Below are 19,281 nucleotides of genomic sequence, written 5' to 3'. Positions count from 1 at the left end.
CAGAAATTCCTGAACTAAAGTTTCCGTGGTCTTCCCTCCTTCATTGACATCCTGATCAGGTCCTCTGTCAGAACAGTTGAGGGAGACCCTGAGAACTGGAAAGTATCTTACTCTGATCACAAATATGGTCCTTTCCCCAACACCATGAACACGTAGGTCTTACTCAAGGTGAGATTGCCATCTGCCTTAGAACTTCCTATCCTTCCCAGGTGTACACACCAGTTGAGTTAGCTTCATTGAAATTTGAGAAAAATATAAACAAAGAAACCTAAGAAGGTTGGTCTTCAATGGAAGGACAAACCAGTTGCCCTCACACTCTTTCTTTCCTCAACCTCCGCTAACAAGGGGATGTTGAAAATTGGGCCTCAAATTTTCCATATTGTATATTGCATAGAAACAATTTGGAAACCAAGCTAATTTTGCACATGCTTAATGTATCCATTTTAGCACATTGTATTTTTGTACTGTTGAATTAATAAGGGATTCAATATGCATCCTGGAAGTTTCTGTCTGAACCCCCTGTATCTTGAGTAACTTTCCTTCTATTCATTGAGTGTGCTAAAGGAATCATTCTTCCTTGGGTCTGATTCTTTAAATTTGCTTCTTTAAGCAATTTCCTTTGGTTTTATCTGCATTCTGCCATGCTTTGCTTTTATATTCCTACCACTCTTGCTCATGAGTATTAATGAAACTTAAAGAAAAAATTAGTTAGTACAAGGGAAATAAATATAACAATTTAAAAGGCAGTATACTTTTTCTTACATGAGCGAGTTCAGAGGTGCATTCTTATAGTTCTACAGTCTAATCCAAAGTTATCTTGGGAAGAACTAGTGATGTAGAAAAGAGTTATTCAAAATAATAAATCTATATGCATCTTCTGCACATATAAATCATGGAGTGTTTCTGAAGCTACTTCTCTTTAGTAACCACTATCATCAGAAATAATGTACTGTTTTGTATTGTTCTTTCATAAAGCAGTTACATTGGTAAGTAATTTTTATGGAAGTTTTTCTCTTTTATTAACTGTTAAATGCTATTTTGAAAGTTTGGTTTATTCATAAATGTGAGATATTTTAATGATATATTTTAGTGTCTAACATTTCTTTACAGGAAAAAGTTGAAATAATCACTTAAGTCTATTTTAAATATGAGTCAACATAAACTTCTGGTTTACACTCAGCTTCACCTGTAATGGAAAATACTAGAGTGGGTTCAAGTTTTTTCCCTGCAACATTATCTAAAAGGGAACAAATACTACTGTTAAGATACATCAACACAACCATAAGCTCCAGTCTATTCTCTGAAGAGAACACTTTGGTTCTTATTCTAAGCTTGTGAAAATGCTAACTCTTTCTACTTTTATCATTTTTAATATTGCTCAGGACTTATTTGCCCCAGGCATTCTTTATGCTCTCATTATATGGGACATAGGTTATTTTCAGTGAGCAAGGGAATGGTATTTTTTTTTTTTTTTTTTTTTTTGCTGAGAGTTATCTTTCTATCAAATGTATATGCAAGTTCCAAACTTCACCTCCTTTGCAAGATTCAAGGCAGCCTGGGGCAGCAAGTTTTGAGGGAGAAGAGTGGTACTACCACTGACAAGTGGATCATTCTCAGGCCAGTCACATCACAACTCAGAACCACAGTTTCCTCATCTAGAAAATAAAAGCAGTGAATCAAATGGACACAAAGATCCCTTTCAATTCCCCAAAGACTATATCCTAGGAACAGAATTCTCTAGCTTCTCAGAATGTCACATCCTGTTCCCAAGGGCATACTAATTATTGGCAGCTAAATTCTTGTTCTTGGTTTATACCAACTTTAACGGTATTGGAAAAAAAAAAAAGAAAAAAGGATGAAAATGAAAACTGATTACTTAGAGTTTGTCAGGCAGCATGCAAGTGAAAAACAAGAGGAAATGTTCTTTTATAGAACCAGTGTGATGATGGCTGCCATTCTTGTTTTAATCATTTGTTGCTTCTACAATCATTAGTTCTCTTTTGTCTAAAGAGCACAGAAAATGTTAACTCTTTCTACTTTTATCATTTTTAATACTGTGCAGGACTTATTTGCTTTAGATCTGGAACTCTATAGGTACAGTGGTGTAAATATGACCGGGTTTCGGCTGCTTAATGTTGACAATCCTCACGTGTCATCCATCATTGAGAAGTGGTCCATGGAGAGACTGCAGGCCCCACCCAGACCTGGGACTGGCCTTTTGGATGGCATGATGACAGTAAGTAGTTTTAAAATAAAATCATTTGAGATGATGTTTGACTTCCTTAGAGGTTAGGTTAAGAATCTCATATGCTTGGGCTTCCCTGGTGGTGCAGTGGTTGAGAGTCCACCTGCCGATGCAGGGGACACGGGTTCGTGCCCCAGTCCGGGAAGATCCCACATGCTGCGGAGCGGCTGTGCCCGTGAGCCATGACCGCTGAGCCTGCGCGTCCGGAGCCTGTGCTCCACAACGGGAGAGGCCACAACAGTGAGAGGCCCGCATACCGAAAAAAAAAAAAAAAAAGAATCTCATATGCTTTTCATAATGAGAAGAAAAGTGTTATAACCTGTGCCTTGACTTGTATGAGAAGAGGAGAAAACATTTTATGTACAGTAAGTTCCCTACATATGAATGAGTTCCCTTCCAAGAGCACGTTCGTAAGTCCAATTTGTTCGTAAGTCCAACAAAGTTTGCCTTGGTACCCAGCTAACACAATAGGCTATATAATACTGTACTATAATAGATTTATAATACTTTTCACAGAAATAATACATAGAAAACAAACAAACACAAAAAATAAAGGAAACATTTTTAATCTTACAGTACAGTACCTTGAAAAGTACAGTAGTACAGTCCAACAGCTGGCATACAGAGGCTGGCATCGAGTGAACAGGCAAGAAGAGTTACTGACTGGAGATGGGAGAGGAGGTGGGAGATGGTAGAGCTGACAGATCATCAGCAATAGGAGACGGAGGGAAAACTGAAATTTCACTCACGACTGAAGTTGATGAAACACACATTTGAATCTTTGAAAGTTCACAACTTGAAGGTTCATATATAGGGACTATTATTTTGAAAGCCTGTGCATGGCTACTATCAAAAACTGCTATTTTCAGCTTCCTGAGAGTAAGGGCTTCAGATAAAAAAGTTAACAGGTGTAGCCACCACTGTCAGCCAAATGGAGACAAAGCATAAACAAAAGCAAGGGTAAGTGGGGAGAGGGTTGCCCCTGGGAATGTGACCTTGGGAAGGAGGGAGGGAAAGAGAGGAGCAAGCTGCCTATAAAGGTTGTGCAGAACCAGCTTGCCTTCCTCGCTTCTGCTACATCTCAGCAAGCAGAAGTGCATGTGGAAAAATCTGGATTTCCATAGAGTTGGTGTGTTCACATTCTTCCCGTCCTTGGTACATGGAGGTACACCTCTGCAGACACTGACAGTGCTTTATACCAGCCATATGTCACTCTCAAAGCAGATGCCAAGCCTGCCTCCTAAGGAGAGACAGGTACTCTGCTGAACAGATAAATTGCAAACTGCCTCGTCAGAGAGCTTCTCACTAACATCATTTGTCTCTTGTTGTCAAATGCACTTCTCTAATGAAGCTCCCTGTGTGATGGAAGAAAATTGCAGGAAAAAAAAAAAGATTTCTGTGCCGGAACAGTGTCATCCAAAGGAAAAGATATTGGGAATGTGGGCAGGTAATAGCATTTTAAATTGGCATAGTATTTCATTCTCTGTTCCCATCATCAGGAGAAACACTATTGCTTTTAAGATGCAATTTACTGGTAACTGAAAGGTATCATCGCACATAGAAATAAACTTGAGATTTCTCTTCTTTTTCTACCTTCTTTAAATGAGGTACAAATGACAAAAAAGAATAAATGAATAAATGAAGTGGTTCTGGAGGATCCCATGTTCAAGGTCTCTGTTTTTTTAATCCTGAAATAACTCAAAATACACAAAGAGATCTGAAAGATAATGATAGAAAGCATTTTGGTACAAATGAGTCTTAGGATGATTTGAAACATTGCTTTGAATAAGAATAAGTAGAGAATACCCAGCGAAATACTAGACTTCTGAAAAGGAAGAAGAAAAGCTAAAGAAAGAGAGAGAAAAGGAGAGAGAGGGAGCGAGTGAGCGAGAGAGAAAGAGGTGCTAATTTTGTTTTTTTTTTTTCCTGCTGGATGTATAATTCCAGTGTGTTCAAATATGATTCAAAATCTTCTGCCCATACCCCAACCCCACCTCCCAAATAAGATCTCTATCACAGGATGAGGTTTTTACCTATGCTTGGTATGTACGCCTAAAAGAGTTATAGTTTGGAGCTATATTAACACAGATTGTGGATTCGCGACAAACATTAAATATTCATCACAAGTATGGCTTAATGTAGCAAAGAAGTGCCTGTTCCCTTCAGTTATACTGAGCTGACACAACAGTTTGTACATATTGACTGAGATGGGACAAACCACTGAATGAGGGAGATAGAGCCATTCCATTCTCACCCAATCAGGCCCAGCGGTCCTGTGGACACGAAGCATGGCAGAGCCAAGTTCCCAGTGGATGAGAGATCCCATTCGGTCTAGAGTTTCTCATTGTCTTTTCATCTAACCAGAGGGGTCTCTGTTATTATTGCTGTTATTGTTATTATAATAAACTATAAAAAGGAAATGGGGATTTATTAGGACAGAAGACGGTGGCTCACCAGGTTGCTCTAAAATTGGGTACAGTAGCTATATTAGGGCATGACATTATTAGTCGAAAACATTGGTAGCACTCAGTTGCCCACTAGTAGTCGGATCCCATCGTCATTTCAAGATAGAGCCTTGAAATTGATCCTGTGAAGCATAGTGTTAACCTTTATTTATCCAAAGAGTCCATTTTGCAGTTCACTGTTTCCTTTTGGCTTCTAGTAGAGGCGGCTAATTTGGGGATATAGAAACAGAGTCACAGAAAGGTTAAAGGACAAGTATAAGGGCATCCAACGGACTGATCATTGAGTCAAGAGAGCACACCTCAAGTCCCCAAGCCCAGGCCCAGTGCTAACAGGTCTTTGTTCTCAAATTGCCTCTGTACTCAAACTCTTTCTTCTCTACCTTAAAGTTTAAAAGTCCTTTGGTTTCAATTCCACTTGGCCTATATATCTCAGGTCCAGCATTTCATTCATTTTTGCACCTCCAGGATTTGCTGCTTCCATTGCCTAGAACCTTCCCTTCTTCAGGTTTGCTCAAATGCTACCTCACCGGAGAGGCCTTCTATGAACCTGCTACCTAATATAGTAGTCCCCTTCCTGTTATTCCCCCTCCCCTAACCTGCTTTACCTTTCTCTGTAGCCCTTATGACAATACGTCATATTTATATTTGTTCGTTGTCATCCCCTATAACAATATAAACTCCATGAAGCTGGAGATTTTGTCTTTTCATGTTCTGCTCTATTCCCAGCACTAGGAAAGGGCTGGCACAGAGCAGATCTTCAATAAATATGTATTTAATACAGGAATTAATGTGCTAAATACATATGAATTGAGGTCTACTAAGACTCAAGATATTAAATGAAAAATATTCATGTAGGCTAGAAATAATACTGCAAAAGTTCAAAGAGAGCTTCTATAAATAAGAAATGGACATGATTAGTAAATAGATTATTCTAAAGTAATAATATTATTTGAAAAATTAGCCATAGAGTAACCATTATTAATATTTAAGTAATACCCTACTATAATGGAATTTCTTTCTCCTAAATCACACGCATTATCCCACCATTCTCCAAAGTGAATTTCCCTGTAGCCCTTTATAGTCATATTTTTCTGTGTGCCGCATATATACACAGATGCACATATGAATATATAATATAGGAATTTTTCTAACTTATGTATTTTTACTTTCCACCTGCTTATCTATTTTCCTCTTCAAAGTTTTAACTATTAAGAATTTCTTAGAACGTCATACACTAAAAATATCCTCAAAGAATAGTATTATGTCAAAACACATCCAAATCTGAAAATAAGAAGTACGCCATGTCTAAGCCCAAAAATTTTGACTTCAGATTTAAGAAACATAAATTTAATTAGAGAAAAAATATTGACTTTAAAAGACAGGGTTACGGGCTTCCCTGGTGGCTCAGTGGTTGAGAGTCCGCCTGCCGATACAGGGGACAAGGGTTCGTGCCCCAGTCTGGGAAGATCCCACATGCAGCGGAGCGGCTGGGCCCGTGAGCCATGGCCGTTGAGCCTGCGCGTCCGGAGCTTGTACTCCGCAACGGGAGAGGCCACGACAGTGAGAGCCCCACGTACCGCAAAAAAACAAAAACCAAAAACAGGGTTAAAATTGAGTTAAGAAAACTGTTACCGAGTCAATAGAGTTCAAAAATAGTGAAACTCATTATTTGAAAACATCTTGAGATATTAAAAAAAGTGTTTTATCAACCAAAATGTTAATTAACTTTCTTGAAGTTTAGAGTGATTTTGTAAAATCTACTTCATTCCTTTTCTCTATGTTTAAATTTCTCTCAGCATTTGGGCTAATTTGATCTATTGGCTTTTGAGGATAGACTAGAGTAATTGAGTGGCCCATTCTCAGATGGAGTCTTCTCTGATTTTGAACCTAAAATTGTGTATGATTCAATACTGCAGTCATGGGAACAGCAAAACATCGATGTCATCTGCCTTCCCAGTTCTTCAAATGCACTCACAATGAGTAGTTAAGTCAGTACCCTTATCTTACATCTAAGTCTTTCCTATAATGATCCACAGAGAAGACCACTTTGAGTGTCCAACTTTAGTGTCCACCCTGAGTGTCCACTGTTACCCTTGTGATGAAAGACAATAGGCAGTGAGATTCAGTAGAAAAAGCAAGATCTTTCCAGATAAGGAAAACCTAGTTTTTAGTCTTTGCTATATCCCTGAATAATTAAATAACCTAAAGTATGTAGTCTTTCTGAACCTCCTAGCTCATCTGTAAACCTCTATAATAATACTTTACAGTGTTACTTTACAAATTAAATCAGATAACATATATAAAGCCTTTAGGACATAGAATTGAATTTACTTGATGATACCTGCTGTTCTGTCAATTTGTAGTCAATCAAAGAAGAACAAAAGACATTCTGAAATACAGAGGCAGAATTATTATTCGGTCTTATTGAAGCCAGAATCCATTTATTTACAAGAGACACATTCCTCAGTTTGCACATATAGCCCAAGGTGGCTTATTCCCTGGGACATGTGTGACCTTGTATGACCAGTAGCATCACTCAGGCCTGTTTTCCAACTCCACATATAGTTCTCTTTCCCTTATTCCTGTCTTTCTCAAAAGCTGGCAAATACTCATTGAGGCTCACAATATGCCAACTTCTGGGCCAGTCCTCACTGGACATGTCAGAACTGCAGTCCTAATTACTGAATTTCTAGACTGTGAGTACATGGTGATATCTTTGCTACCTTCTACAACGTGTTTCTAAACCCCAGCTCTCTCTTGAGTTGCTCTCCCCTACTTCCTGCGTGCTCACCACCTCTCCTAGCACTTTCATTCCCTGAGAAGCATCCACCCCCACCAGCTTTTGCTCCCTAGCAGGGCTCATGTAGGCAAAACACTAGTCCTCCCACCCTTATCAGAATCCTCATCAGTTCAAGAGGCATGTCTCAGAAAAGAGGGAAACCAGCTAATTCATACTAAGAGGCAAATTTCTGTTAGCTCTATGCTGTGGGTGAGATATTTGCATTGTAATAGAGGAAAATGTTAACACCATGAAAGAAAGGAAATTCAGGAAATGAGGGGGATGAGGTATTATTTTAAAGTATTTCCCTCCTAGAGAACTGACTTGTCTATCCATATCAGGTTAGTGAGAACGTTTCTAAATTTGGAAAGAAAATGGGAAATCTATACTTTTTGCTCATTTGCTTTCCAAAGACTAGGTCTCCCTATCTCCTCTAGCTTTCTCCAACAACAGTTACATACCAGGCAGGCAGAAAAATGTGAAGACTCCATAGGGCTAGATCATGTTTTTAGTCCTCATCCCTAAGGTGACGTAGCATCTCATTGTTTTGTATTGGGGTCTCCAAGGCCACATTCAGATTTGATGATTTGCTAGGACTCACAGAAATCAGAAAAGATGTTATACTCACAGTTACAGTTTATTACAGTAAAAGGATACAAATTAAAATCAGCAAAGGAAAAAGTCACAAAGGACCAAGTCCAGAAGAAACCATGCATGAGCTTCTAGTGGTCCTCTCCCACAACAATTGCATTGACAGTGCTTTATTCTCACAGCAAAGATGTGTGACAACATTATGAAGTGTTGCCAACAGGGAAGCTCATCTGAGCCTTGGTGTCCAGGGATTTTATGTGGGGGGAGGGAGTCAGTCACATAGGCATAGAGCACCTACACAGCTGACTTTAGTTGGTCTCCAGCCACTCCAGAGGTCAAACTGATATGGCATGGTCCAGAGCCCCAAGTGAACAAAAACAGGCATTCACCATAAATCACACCGTTAGCATAAACTATTTGCATTACCCAAGACCCCAGGGATACAACGATACTCTGATCAGGCAGGATATTTTAAGGAGGTAATCTCCCAGAAGCCAGTCAAAGGCCAATCCTTTCTTCAGAATGTACAGAGATTGAACATCCTGAGCCCTCTGAGTTAATCCTTTATTGCACATCATTGTAATAACCAAAACATTATGCATTGGCAAGAAGCTCACTTTCAATATGCCTGTTTCATGGTACACGTTGTTGCAAAAAGATTCTCTTACAGGCGTTGAGCACTGTGGTCTCTTCCAGGCTTTAGATGCAAATAAAATGTGAACACAAACATATTTGAAACACAAGCCAGTTTTTTTTTTTTTACATTTACCTAAAATGACTTGAGAGTTGCTGTTTGGTAAGCAGGCCTCCAGCATAAAACTGAAAAGAGGAGGAAATTCAGTGGTAGTTCATTTGTGCTATAAAATACTTAAATATCTCCTCAATTTAAGAAAACACTTTATGACAAGGGGAAGCATAGTTTAAGAATAAATGTTTTTTTTTCCTTGAATTTGGAAAGCACTGGTCAGGCCTATAGTTTTGAAACTTGTTATTACCTGGCCCAGTGTAGAGACAACCTTGACAAAGAAAGTTAAAATCGTAGTCTCTACGTTAAGTTTATGAAAAAGTTAAGATCATTGGAATTCCTCTCCTCACACTTCTCTATCAAATCAATCAGCCAGTTATTGAATATATATACAAAAGTGTTTCAAAAAGACATATTGCACTGCTAAAAAGGTCCAGGTCCCCATAGCATAGTGGTTAAGGGTATGAGCTCTGAAATCTAAACTTTCATCCTGAGATGGAATCTTCATTCCTTGCTTTACTGGCTACATAACTTTAGGCAAGTTATTAAAGTTGTTTCCTATATCTCCAAGCCTCAATTTCTCTGTCTGTAAAATGGGGACAATACCTACATCAAAGGTTTAACTTCAGTAATTAAAGGAGACAACTTGTAAAATGCTTATAGTGCCTGGCATGTAGTTAATCATCAATGGATATTGACCACTGTTGACTTATTATTATAATCATTAAATCATCAGACAAATAGTTGGTTTAGAAGCAGTTCAGCTTGTGGTTGAGAACATAAACTCTAACACCAACTTCCTGCATTTGAATCTTGGCTTTCCCACCACTAGTTTGGGGGCAACATTTAACCTTGTCAATTCTTCATCCATAAAGGAGTAGAAGTCATGGTGAAGATTAAATGTTTTCAAAATATTTGAAATAACAACTGACATATGAGTGCTCAATAAATGCCAGCTACTATGATAGATTACATTTTTAACGGTCTCATTCTGTCAATAGATTAGCCTTAGACTAGTCACTTAATTTCCCTTTCTGATCTATAAAATGGATTACATCAGTCTTGAACTGACATGACCAGAATATTTTTAAGCTTTAACAATTATCACCATCACAACTTCTATATATCACTCATATTAAGTATGAGTGAAGCAATTAATCTTAGAAACACATCATAAAACCTTGGGATTATACAGTTTTCACAAAAGTGTATTTTATTTTAAGCATGAAATAATATTAATTCCTTCAGCAAACATTTATTAAACGACTTTTATGTGCCAAGAACTGTGCTAGCCACTAAAAAATGAAGTTGAGCACCTTTATCAAGAAAGAGATGTAAAAACAATAAGTATAATATATGGAAAATGCAGTGATAGAGATTGCACAGGATAATAAGTATTCAAAGTAGAGATATTCTCTGGACTCAAAGATTAATAGAATGCAAGATGTAGTTCCCCTTATTTTCTCTTTCTACCTCCATCAAGACATGTTCAATAAATGATGAATAAATATATGTTGAATAACTCAACTGATTTTGGAAAACTGCATGATAGTCTTCATTATAAGACCTAGATTCTTGGTTTAACTACCCAATTACTGGCTATATGTATGACCTTACACAAATCAATATACTGTCTGGAGGTCAATTTCCTACATAATAAATAGTTTAATCCATCTATTCTGCTTATTTTGTGGGGTTGTTGAGAATTTCAAATGAGCTAATATATTTGAAGTTGCTATGAAAATCCTCAAGTAAAATATGAAGGTATTATAAGATTTTATCCTTAAAGAAAACCACAGGGCAGTATATTTTATAAAATGCTGAGAGCATTATGTGAAATTTTGCAAATGAGAGAAATTTCATGAGGAGTTGAAGAATATGTCCAGCTCCCCAAAGGAATGACTACTTATAATCTCTGTCAGGAAAGTAAGTGCTAACAAGAGTACATATTTTCTGAGGAAGTTCCACATGTCTGTTCTTCAGAAGGTCTCTTCAAATCTGCCGCTGAATTTCACTCTATGACTACAACCTTCTTGACTCTGGTAAATAGAAGTGTCCTAACATGAGTATCCTTATCTGAAAATCACATGTTAATTTTACTCACAACACTTTCTTTCTACCAAATATAAACAAGTAAATAGACTGATAGATAGGTAAATACTGAGAAACAGAATCCAATATTGAACCTCTAACTCAATGTAGTTGATCTTAACACTGGACTTACCATAAGACACTCCAAAAATATTTGTTCCCTGAGTCAAGTCTTTTGTGGCTGATCAAAGTTCCGTTTCTTTTTTTCTTTTTAAGAACTTAAAACAAAGCAAAGCCATGACTACAATTTTTTCTGGCATTCGAGATATTATTTTAGAGAAAAATAAGTATTGGAGAATGACAGGTGTTCAGCTGGAGAATAAATGGCTGCTGAGTTCAGAAAAATAGAAGATAAGGAAGCAGGCAGAGTGATTACGCAGGTAAAGGAAGCTAAGCAAAGGTGGAATTGAATATGTGGTGTGTGTCTTCCTCCACAGACTGAAGCGGCTCTGATGTATGATGCTGTGTACATTGTGGCCATTGCCTCCCACCGGGCTTCCCAGCTGACTGTCAGCTCCCTGCAGTGCCATCGACACAAGCCATGGCGCCTTGGACCCAGATTTATGAACCTGATCAAAGAGGCAAGTGATGCTTGTTCACAGTTAAGTTCTTCCTTTGGCTTAGTGCTTCTGGACTTGTCCAAGTGGTGAGGTCCTTCCCATTTGGCTCTGTTGGCATTATGTCTATAAGAGATGAGAAGGCATCATCAACCAGTCTGCTGGGAATTCACTGTTAAAAGTTTGTCTAGAAAAACTGTCAGGAACTTTCCAGTGTGATGCTGAGAAGCTTTAAAAAGCTACCAGATCATAACATTCACCATCCTTCATTTCAACTATAACCCCAGCTGCTGCTGGCCCTCCACACATGTTCAAAATAGCTCGCAGGTGCTTATTCTATGGCCTGTTGAGTCAAGGGGTAGGTTGGTCCATCTCTGAAGAGTACCAGAGATAATTCCCATGTTGTCAGCCTCTAGTGCCTCTAGTCCCAGTGGTTTCCTAAGTCTTGGCTTCTACAGGACTGAACAGAAAGACCTCTTTGTTCTAACGATATACTGATTATTTCTCCATTTGTCAGCTAACTGGAAAAGTCTGGTAACTTTCAAAACCTACCACATGTACTAAAGGATTTTCAAGAGTACAGTGTTTGGGAAAGAAAAGAATTCTCACTGCTATTTCAGGGCAATAGCCCTGAAATCTTGGGCACCCATTCCTTTCCTCTAAGGCTACTTGACATCCCTTCACCAGACCCTGTTCTAAGATCCTGAGATGCCTTATAGACATGTATTCTTGGATTATCTTTGACCCCAACACACATTTCAGAGTGTGTCTGGACTTGACAAGATGAAATAAGGTACTTGGGGGCAGCAGGGCCTGACTGAGGATACACCATACGCTGTGATGCTGTTCTAATGCTTTCTCTATGGGATGCAGAGATTTACCTCTCAAGTGAAGAGTATCTTTATTCCTTTCTGTACTGGAGTAGGATGGGGTGAGACAAAGCCATAAAAGAGAAGAGTGGCAGGGAACATAGTGCAAGAGAAGAATGCCCAACCAAGAGCAAGGGAGAAATCTAAAGAAAGATACCTACTTAGGTCTTTATCTCTGCTAGTCTCTTCAGCACCTACAGACCCCTCTTCAGGCTCTTCAATCTACTTCCTCATTGAAGGCTGGCTCTGATCCATAAGGGTCAGGACCAGAGAGACAGGCAGTATGAAGGTTAATACTACCCAGGCTCCAAACCAAGGTTATTTACAAGGCTGGGACTGAAGTATGGCTAACAGCAAAGAAGTGCCTTGGGCACACAATTTAAGGAGGCACTTATTCTCAAGCTTGAACCCTGCATTTCCAAGAGACTGAGAGAGAGTGCTTCCTTAAATTATGTGCCCTGGGTCCCTCTCTTACCTCATCCTATTCCTGGCATTGTTATTTGGGTTTAAATTCTAGCTCCACCAACACTTATGAGCAATGTAACCTGGATAAGTTACTTAAACTCCTTGTGTCTCAGTTTTCTCACCTGTAAAATAGGAATAAAATCTTCTATCTCACAGCATTATTGTGAGGATAAAGAGTAAAGTTAATACTTGTGAAGAGCAGTGCAGCAACATAGTAAGAATCTGAAACATTAGCTATTCTCTTACCATTGGAATGGACCACTCATAACAGCTCTTGTTCAGTTCTACTGAGGATGATGCCAGGAATTTAAAACTGGCAACAGAAACAACAACAGAGAAATCACAAATAGGCATAAAATGACCCGTTCGGACAACTACATACATCTGACATACTGTGCCTAATAGGAAAACATCACACAGCCTCTCCTCTCCCTGCAGCGATCATAGTTATGTCCTGAATCACCATCCTGATCACCTTGATCTTTAACAAGAAAACAGCTGGATTCCTTTTATCTCATACCAGTGCAAGGAGAGGCATGAGACAACATGAAAGCTTGGGATCAAACACTCTGGAACACCCTAAGCACCTTTTTTCTTGTACTTAAGTTGCATAAGAAGGTGAAATTACCAAGTGATCTTTAGATACGTTTAAAGAAATAATGAGCTCTAAGATGAGGGACCACATTGAAAGCATTTGACATTCAGTTACTCCAAAGAACAAATTCCCCATTCTCAGGCTCCACAGCTGGGGGTAGAAGGGGAGATGCATTAGAAACATTGTGTTCATCTTTTCTTTTGTCTCCTGAGTCACGATGCCTTATACTACCTTTGGCAGGGTGTAGGCATCTGCAGAGAAAATGGGAAAACTGGTTAACCAAGAGTAATGCCCCAGCCTGTTGAAAGACTGGCACTGAGGGAATTCTGAGACAAACTAAAACATGCAGAAGTGAGAAAATGCAGATATTTCTTTCAGTGAGTACCTAATACAACAAAACTTTGAAGCTAACAGGTTTTATTAGGAAACATGAAATAAAGCACTTGGTCCTAAAACTTCCCCTGGTCCTTTCTTTTAGTAACTATCGTTTTCTAAATGATTTCCAAAACTATAATCAGAAATAATGTAAATAAGCAAGTCAGCAGATTGAATTTATGGGGTGAAGATCAAATTCGTCACAGGAGGTAAGATTGAATTTACGGGGTGAAGATCAAATTCGTCACAGGAGGTAAACTTCCTGAGCAGAGAGGTATTTGTGTGTGCACTAGCCCCTGATAATTCCACACATCATTTAGAATCAGTAAGCCTTTCAGACAGATCTCTCAGGCTACCTACTTTTCAGTGTTTTTAGGCTGACCAGAAAGAAAGACTTAAAGAATATTTCAAACATGATACGGTGTGTTATAGTGTTATCTCTCTGGGCATTTGCTAAGCAAATACATATTAAGAAATTATAAATTCCCATTCAACAAGAATTACTGGGACTCCATTATATAAGTAATATTAACTTGGTGCTCTAGGGGATATTTCCCCAAAATTACAAGATGTGGTTTCTACTGTCTACTAATATAAATTCTATGTAGTGAAGGAATAGCAGGCTTCATCTGAAGATTTCATTTGAACCCACACTCTTCAGCAGGATATGCAAGGCCCCTAGTGATCTGGTTCCTGACCTCCTGTGCCATCTCTCTCATCTCCTGCCTCAATCCCAGCACTTGCTGAACCTATTGTGGCTCCCTGAATTTGTCATATGCTCCTTCCAAATTCTCTTGCCTCTGATTGAAGTGCCTCCCCTGGGTCATCCTTTATGACCCAATTCAAGCACTAGCCCCTGTCTGCTGGCCCTGACTCACAAATTCAGGCTCCTCTCCTTTATTACATCTGTTGTTAGACCATGGTATTTGATTGCATGTCTGTCTCCAAGCTGTGCTTTTCTAGTCTCGATTCCCTAGTCCTTGCACAATGCTGAAGGTAGAATGAGCACCCGATAAATAGATGCCAAACAAGTAGATGAATGGATAAGTGAATGAGTGAACAGCAAATGAACTGAAGACCATATACAATCTATGAGCAAGTATTATAGCTCAAACTCCCCGTATATTAATATCATACTCAGACACAATTCAATAAGGCAGAAACAAGGGCCTGGGCTAGACTCGTCTACTGGGGTCCTAGGTTCTAGTGGGAGAGTAAGGCAGGGGTCCTAGGAATAGACCAGCCTATTTAACTGTGAACTGAGAGTGTAGACTCTGAGATTTAATCAGTTTGCTCTCTGTGTAAACCTAGTCATTTAGCCTCTTTTTTTTTTTCTCAGTTCCCTCTTCTATAAATTGGGGATAAAATACCTACTTCACATGTCTGTAAGGATTATATTTAATATATGTACAGCCTAGCAAAATGTCTGGCTTACAGTGATTGCTCAAGAAAGGGTAGCTACCATTAAATGGAAGGTCCTTGTTAAAATGTATCTCATATAAGGTGGTGGTCAGGAAGAAATGAGGCAACACGTATAAAACTTTAAGTGTACTGCCTAGCATATGTAAGCAGTGCATTCTTGCTGTTGTTATTTGACAGCATCACTGTTATTATTGAGCCTAAGATGAAGTAGCAGTGCTTATAAAAAGAAGGACAGGACCTGGCAGTGGAAAATCAGTCATTCAATGGAGACAGTCATGCAGCATACAAGTGGCCAAATGCAGTGATGCCAGGGATGGAGGGAGCTTTCAATCATCAAACACACACGGCTGTTCAGGAGGGACCCAAAGACATTAGGTAACAATCAGCCATGCTGAGGTAATAGAAAACCCTGGCAAACCACATCTCAGGTCAGTCTGGGAAATGATAACTGAATGTGGGGTGAAGAAGCTGAAACACTTCTTGTTTGTAGCCAGAGTTACTCTGGACCCAGAGTAAGTTCAAGCTGGCCGTGGGGAAATCAGTGGGAATAGCTGGTAAAGGAGCAAAAAGCACATCAGAGCATCTGGGAGGAAGAGAGTCTGAAATCACAGGTGTTGGGAAGAGCAGTAAACGGTGGGTATGGCAAAATGAATCAGATTTTAGGTTAAATCAGGAGTTCTTAACTATTTTCTGGGTTACAGACCCTATATTAAAACTGATTTAAACCATGTACCTGTTATTCCCACAAAAAGATTTGTTTGCAATCTCAGGGGCCTTACAAACATGCTGGTCTCCTTGAAACTCATGTTATACACACACAATGGAATATTACTCAGCCACATAAGAGAATGAAATAATGCCATTTGCAGCAACTTGGATGGATCTAGAGGTTATCATACTAAGTAAGTCAGAAAGAGAAAAACAAATACTGTATGATATCACTTATATGTAGAATCTAAAATATGACACAAATAAACATATCTATGAAACAGAAACAGACTGACAGGCCCAATGTCAATGAATGATGATGTAACCAGTATATCAAACAAACACAACTAGTGGGACAACAAACAGTTTATTTTGTTCCTACTGCCCATTTAAAATTATTTAGTGAAAATTGCATAGAGACTATGATTTTTTGTTTACTAAGGTAATGGCAGTCCTAGAGGTTCTTTAAGTTGAACTTCAACTTATGAATTAGACTATGTAGTCTAAGACATTAATCAAAAGTGCAACTTGATATAATATCATATTTCTCCTCTCCCTGAGCTCTGCTGGAAGACTCTAGGGAAATGGAGGGATGGTGGGCTCTCCTCTTTCTCCTTTCCTTGCTGACTTCCTCACCACACCCTTAGCTGCTGGACCTCCTACCAGGCTCAAAAAGTGTTAGGACAATGGTCCCCAACCTTTTTGGCACCAGGGACTGGTTTGGAAGACAATTTTTCCACGGATGGTGGAGGAGTGGGATGGTTCAGGCAGTAATGCCAGTGATGGGGAGCGGCAGATGAAGCCTCGATCACTCACCCTCTGCTAACCTCCTGCTGTGTGGCCCGGTTCCTAACAGGCCACAGACCTGTCTGCAGCCTGGGAGTTAAGGACCCCTGTGTTAGGACACTTCCTGCTTGGCTGGGCTGCTCAGTGTTCTCTAAGCTTAACAGGAAATTCCTACATTAAGCGGGTGCCCCCATAAGCCTGGTAGATTTTTAAAGCTTAGAGTTCCTATTGGGCAGGCTCTCCTGATGTTTCTTTGACTCAGACCAGTGGATCCCTGTTTCAGATGGAAGGGTATGGAGAATTCTCAGCCCCTGGAAATCCAGTAGTACACCTCTTGCTCTTTCTGCTGAAGTCTCTTCACCCTTCTAGACAGTCCTATTGACTATAACCCAAGCCTATCCCACCCAGGTACCATGGATACAAATCTGGTCCACAGGAAATACCTACTCATTCTAATTCAGGGAATACCTCTAATTGCAATGCAGCAGACTTCTGCTTGGCCCATCATTTCAACTGGTCAACTCTATATAGACTTCTTTTGTCACTTGGGAGTCACACCATAGTCCACCTCCACTTTCTCATGTTTGCGTCAGCCATTGATCTTCTGCATCTCCAACTGTAGCCAACCTATTTCAGATTTCTCCAAATGGCTCCCTGGAAGCTCCATTCACCAAGAATGGAATTAGAAAACAGTATCCTAAAGGCAGAGGGGTGTGAACTCACAGAGAGGCAACAGCTCTGTCCAGAGAAATCTCTTCAGCAACCACCTCTACCACACATGTGACCCTTTGTATAAATCCTTGATCTAGAACAGTCTCTGAGGGGGCTTCCTCTGTACATATGTATAGCAAACTTGGGAGTGTCTAACTACCTACTCTAGTATCCTGATATCCATCATCTGGGCACCTGACTTGACACATCACTGTAAGATAGGACATATCACTCAAACCAGACCTCTACAAGTTTGTCTAAATTTCTTCATCCAACTCAGCACACTCATTGCCTTAAGTCCCATCAGACTTTCTATCCTAAATATTTTTTAACAAACTTCCTTGCCCACTGCCCTCATCATTTCTTCCCTGGACCATTAAAATAGCCTCTAACTAGGCCCCATATCTTGACTGTCAGCCCTTCTACAACTGTCGTTACCATATAAGCAAAGTGATGTACAAGAGTGCATAGTAGGTATTCTACCCTTTAGAAACACAAACTTGCTTATAGTTTCCTACATTCACCATGCTTTTCTCATACAGTAAAGATAGGTGAGTTTCTCTTTTCCTGGCAAAACTGACCTCACAACACCACTTTTGTCATATTCCTTTCAGTCTGAAAAGCACTGCCTCCCATTTTTCATGTAGCTGACTCTCTCTCAGAGTTAATTCTCCTAGTCCAGTAAGCCTCTCTCTAACCTTTATTTGGGGATGGATTCTCCACTGGACTTCATAGCTCCTGTACATCTCTATGTTAGCATTTCACATGCTTCATTCAGACACTGTAAGATCTTTCCCTTGGACAAGGACAAAATCAATTTATCTTTGTGTCCTCACGTTGCTGTGCAGTACATGGCAGCCATTTAAAAGATGCTTGTTGAACTGAACCCAGGAAGCTAAAATCTATCAAACTCTTATTAAATTTCACTGAGCTGATACTTTATTTTAAACCATGTAAATAGTTCCTAATTGATCTGGTCCAAAATAAATTTCCTACATAAGAGTGAAACATTATTTACAAATGCCAAAGTATATGGTATATCACTGAGAACTATATAAAATATGGACAGCTTTCTGCCACTGTTTGGTTATGAAAATGTAATTTATTGATTTATTTTGATGGAATGAAGATTAGAAATTTGAATACATAAACAAAATATTCAAAGTCAAGCTTTTAAAAATCAAAGAGTAAAAGTTAAAATTCTCCACTGAGGCACCTATATTTGCTTTGATATTTATTTGGACTTTTACTTAGTATGTCAGTATTGAGAGGATTTTGTGGGGTTTTTTAATGGGATCCAGGTGAAAAAAAAGTCCCTAGAGAAACATAAGCTTTGCCATGATTTTATCCTGCTGTGGCTCCAGTAACACTTCCTGTTATGCATACAATTTGATTTTGATTGCCAGGACAGGCTGTCCCTTGGATTAATTAGATGACATTGGATCTGGCAGCAAACTCAGTCAAATTTCCACTCTTCAGAAAAATTTCCATTTGTATTTTTCATTCCACACCTATTGAAAATTACCTGCATTCTGACTCCTAGCTTGCACTGTGTACATGAAACCCATTCATCCCAGCATTCTCTCATATTTAGGACAATTAGACCTAAAGGAAGAGAGAATTCTTCAGGTCCTTGCTTCAGTTCCCTGTACAACTCTGGACAAAGAAATGACATCCATTCCTAAATGTTCGAAGTTTACAATTTTAACCAATTATATGCATTGTCTCATTTATAACCAAGGTGCTAAGATATCTGCCCCTGAAATATTCAGTCAGTGGCTAGGTGAAAAATCACCTGTCAGAAATGTTGAAAGGGGATGTCAGCATAAAATGGGAGGTCTGCCAAGTTCTGCTTAGTTTATATGATTCTAAATAAC

General features: G+C 39.1%; 1 protein-coding gene across 9 annotated transcripts in view; it reads left to right on the top strand.

Annotated features, from left to right (window-relative positions):
- Positions 1 to 19,281, top strand: part of GRIK1 (glutamate ionotropic receptor kainate type subunit 1) — a 417,625-nt gene that overhangs the window by 292,312 nt on the left and 106,032 nt on the right. For all 9 annotated transcript variants that reach the window (XM_060149425.1, XM_060149424.1, XM_060149419.1 and 6 more), the window contains 2 exons: positions 2,063 to 2,236; positions 11,354 to 11,497. In XM_060149425.1, coding sequence (XP_060005408.1) covers positions 2,063 to 2,236; positions 11,354 to 11,497 — 318 coding nt within the window. The remainder of the gene's footprint in view (positions 1 to 2,062; positions 2,237 to 11,353; positions 11,498 to 19,281) is intronic.

The sequence above is a fragment of the Lagenorhynchus albirostris genome, chromosome 5 (assembly GCF_949774975.1).
Source record: "Lagenorhynchus albirostris chromosome 5, mLagAlb1.1, whole genome shotgun sequence".
Lineage (NCBI taxonomy): Eukaryota > Metazoa > Chordata > Mammalia > Artiodactyla > Delphinidae > Lagenorhynchus > Lagenorhynchus albirostris.
Note: the sequence above shows the minus strand (reverse complement) of the source record. Positions and strands in the feature narration are given on the sequence as shown.